Source organism: Sinocyclocheilus anshuiensis, unplaced genomic scaffold (assembly GCF_001515605.1).
Source record: "Sinocyclocheilus anshuiensis isolate Anshui unplaced genomic scaffold, SAMN03320099.WGS_v1.1 scaffold469, whole genome shotgun sequence".
NCBI classification, from domain to species: Eukaryota; Metazoa; Chordata; class Actinopteri; order Cypriniformes; family Cyprinidae; genus Sinocyclocheilus; species Sinocyclocheilus anshuiensis.
Genome location: NW_015537995.1, coordinates 1,087,785 through 1,091,779, shown reverse-complemented (window position 1 = coordinate 1,091,779; position 3,995 = coordinate 1,087,785). Strand labels below are relative to the sequence as shown.

General features: G+C 38.1%; 1 protein-coding gene across 2 annotated transcripts in view; it reads left to right on the top strand.

Moving 5' to 3' along the window:
• The window catches only part of slkb (STE20-like kinase b), a 26,535-nt gene that overhangs the window by 9,670 nt on the left and 12,870 nt on the right, over positions 1-3,995 (top strand). Inside the window, exons 3-6 of one of the 2 annotated variants that reach the window (XM_016470228.1) lie at positions 1,604-1,652; positions 2,808-2,957; positions 3,203-3,275; positions 3,362-3,556. In XM_016470228.1, the coding sequence (XP_016325714.1) occupies positions 1,604-1,652; positions 2,808-2,957; positions 3,203-3,275; positions 3,362-3,556 (467 nt within the window). Of the gene's footprint in view, positions 1-860; positions 910-1,603; positions 1,653-2,807; positions 2,958-3,202; positions 3,276-3,361; positions 3,557-3,995 lie in introns of both variants that reach the window. The other variant, XM_016470218.1, reaches the window with a different exon arrangement.

Below are 3,995 nucleotides of genomic sequence, written 5' to 3'. Positions count from 1 at the left end.
AACCAATCCGATAACGCCTTCGAAACTCCTGAACTGTTTCCACTTTTGTGTCCCATATGCATCAGACGTTTAGCCAACGGTCCGTGGGCGTGACGTCTGAGGCTGAGACTAGTCTTTACCAGTACCTGCCCATCCTCTCCAGATGACCCCAGCCGTGACCCCTCCATCCGCCTGCTGTTCACGGAAACTCTCCTGTTCTAATCCTATTAGGACAGAAATTACTCAATTCTGGCCTGCGCTAATGTGCAGAAAGCTTTCGTCCTTCCTCGTGCTCATACAGGCCTCTCTCGCTCTATCCTGTTATGTCATTCACCATATTGAAGTGCAAAAGAAAAGCCTTCAAGACTCAGCAGCCTCAGTGACCAATCATGACCCTGCAATGTCGCGCTGTTGACCAATCACAGCCCTGCGAAGTGAATTGTTTTGTAATAATGTGGCCTAGTCTTTCCAGGTTTGGATGTTGTTAAACTGGAGTTCTGGTTTTATCCATTGATTTGCCACAAACTCTGATGTGTTCATAAGTTAAGCTGAGTGAGAGTTCTAGATGTTGTTTTTTGTGCACAAGAATAAATGAGTTGAATGAACAGTGGTTCTCTGAATGAGTGCAGCTTGTCTGTGTTTTAAACCACTGACTGGCTGCATGTACTGTAGGTGCGTTCATGACAATAGGATAAACAGATTTGTCTACTAAACACAATGCTGCTGTTGTGCCCAGGTGAAAGTTGGTAAATAAAGACAGTATGCTAGTCTCAGTCAATCTGTTTTGTGCAATGTAATGTAAGCAGCCATGCTTTTGTAAAACAGTGTGATTGTGTTTTAGGAAAGACCCAGTTTTATGTTCTCAATGTTTCTGTCTGCAGATCCTGATAGAGTTCTGCGCCGGCGGAGCCATCGATGCTGTCATGCTCGGTGAGTTCATACAAAGCATTTAACGTGCAAGACTGCATCAGGAAAAGGTCACTTACAACGACCAGTTCCTTGTCATTAGTCAAAAGCACATTTAATTCTTAAAGGCGAAGTTGAACTTTAACTGCGCATTTTGCGATTATTCACACTGGTTGCTTGACCTGTTAAAGCAATCAGTTCAGTATAGATTTGTTTTGTTTTGTAGAATGAGGGTCAGGAAATGAATACTTTTATTTATCAAGGATGCATAAAATTAATCAAAAGTGACAGTAAAGACTTTTATAATGTTACAAAAGATTTCTATTGCAAATAAATGCTTTTTTACTTTGTACTCACCAAAGAATTCTTAAAAAAATAAGTTAAGCTGAGTGAGAGTTCTAGATGTTGTTTTTTGTGCACAAGAATAAATGAGTTGAATGAACAGTGGTTCTCTGAATGAGTGCAGCTTGTCTGTGTTTTAAACCACTGACTGGCTGCATGTACTGTAGGTGCGTTCATGACAATAGGATAAACAGATTTGTCTACTAAACACAATGCTGCTGTTGTGCCCAGGTGAAAGTTGGTAAATAAAGACAGTATGCTAGTCTCAGTCAATCTGTTTTGTGCAATGTAATGTAAGCAGCCATGCTTTTGTAAAACAGTGTGATTGTGTTTTAGGAAAGACCCAGTTTTATGTTCTCAATGTTTCTGTCTGCAGATCCTGATAGAGTTCTGCGCCGGCGGAGCCATCGATGCTGTCATGCTCGGTGAGTTCATACAAAGCATTTAACGTGCAAGACTGCATCAGGAAAAGGTCACTTACAACGACCAGTTCCTTGTCATTAGTCAAAAGCACATTTAATTCTTAAAGGCGAAGTTGAACTTTAACTGCGCATTTTGCGATTATTCACACTGGTTGCTTGACCTGTTAAAGCAATCAGTTCAGTATAGATTTGTTTTGTTTTGTAGAATGAGGGTCAGGAAATGAATACTTTTATTTATCAAGGATGCATAAAATTAATCAAAAGTGACAGTAAAGACTTTTATAATGTTACAAAAGATTTCTATTGCAAATAAATGCTGTTTTTTTACTTTCTACTCACCAAAGAATTCTTAAAAAAAGTCACTATTTTTACAAAGATATAAACAAGTACAACTTTTGATAATACAATATTGTGAAATATTGATAATAATAAATGTTTCTTGAGCAGCAAACCCGCATATTAGAATGATTTCTGAAGGATCATGTGACACTGAATACTGTAGTAATGATGCTGAAAATCAGCTTTGCATCACAGGAATAAATTTGATTAATTATTATTAAAATATATTAAAATAGAAAACTATTTTAAATGGTAATAATATTTCTCAATATTACTATATTTTTGATCAAATAAATGCACAAAAGAGACTTTTAAACGAAATTAAATCTAACTGACCCGAAACTTTTGAATTGCAGTGAAAGCTGAAATTTCCATCATGGGATTCGTAAAATGTTTGTTGGTGATGCTTGTATATCACAATATCTACTTTTTATTGAAACACCATTTAAAAAATAAAACAGAAAAAATAATGGTCCTTAAAACAAGTTTCCAAATTAAAGGTAGACCTGTCTACCAAAATGAATTTGCTTCATTTTTACTGAAATTAGCTTTCAGTACAGTTAGTGAGTCAAATGTTGATTCAGTAACTGCTTGGGCTGATTCTGTGAGTCAAGTACTCATCAAACTGATTCAAACTGGTAACTCCTGAATTTTGGGATGATTCATTGCAAGAACTCAATGATTCATTGCAATACTCAATGTTAGGAAACAGAAAATATTGTAGTAATAGTATATGGAAATTATCTTAAATCTTTGTGTAAGTGTATTTGTGTGTGTAAGCGTTTCCTTCTTCATATGTGTGTGTGTGTGTGTGTGTAGAGCTGGAAAGGCCTCTGACGGAGCCGCAGATCAGGGTGGTTTGTAAGCAGTCTCTGGATGCTCTGCAGTATCTGCATGACAACAAGGTGATCCACAGAGACCTGAAGGCTGGAAACATCCTGCTCACCCTCGACGGAGACGTCAAACTGGGTGAGAGAGACTACAGAGAGGAACTGAGGAGGGTCATTTACATGACAGACTAAACCGCAGCTAAAATAAACTTTATGTCAGTGACCAGATGTAAATTATTCTGTGATGCTGGGTTGTGAAAATCCTGAATGTCATTACATTAGACAATAAAATATCAAGACAAGCACTGTTTATTTTATGTAAAGGTGGCACAAGCACTCTTTTCAGGCAGAATGTTCCCAAAAAGAACATTTTCTGTTTTTCAGCGGACTTTGGAGTGTCTGCCAAGAACACAAAGACTATCCAGCGAAGAGACACCTTCATTGGAACCCCTTACTGGCAAGTTAGAGTTTCATAAAATGAAGCTACTTGTACTTACACACATTGACGTTGTTGACACATTGATATCACTCTCTTTTATTCAGGATGGCTCCAGAGGTCGTGATGTGTGAGACGTCTAAGGACAGGCCGTATGACTATAAGGCTGATATTTGGTCTCTAGGAATCACTCTGATCGAGCTGGCCCAGATCGAACCGCCCAACCATGAGATGAACCCAATGAGAGTTCTGCTCAAGATCGCCAAAGCTGAACCGCCTACTCTCCAGCAGCCTTCAAAATGGTACAAAACCCAGTGAATTGTATGAATAGTATGACACAGACTACTGTTTTTTTTTTTACTAGGCCTGGTCGATAAAACGGTATCGATATTTATCGACAGTACACCTTCTTTGATAACGATATAAAAAATGTTCAATATAGTGCACAATATAGGCACGTGCTCTGAGTGACGCAGACAGCACACACAAACATGAACACATGCTGAAATGAGTGCTGTGACTGCCTGTGATGAGGAGATTGTGAATAAAAAATTAATATATAGTCGAATTTAAAATAAACATTTGCATTTGAATACAAAAATAGTACAATCAAATGTCAGGTGTGCATCAGGGAGCGTCATCATTGGAGCACGAGATGCGGTGATGATGATGTAAGTGATGTTTTTGCGCGCCGCTACTGCGTTATTCATTCAAAATATTAGAGAAACGTATTAGCTAAAT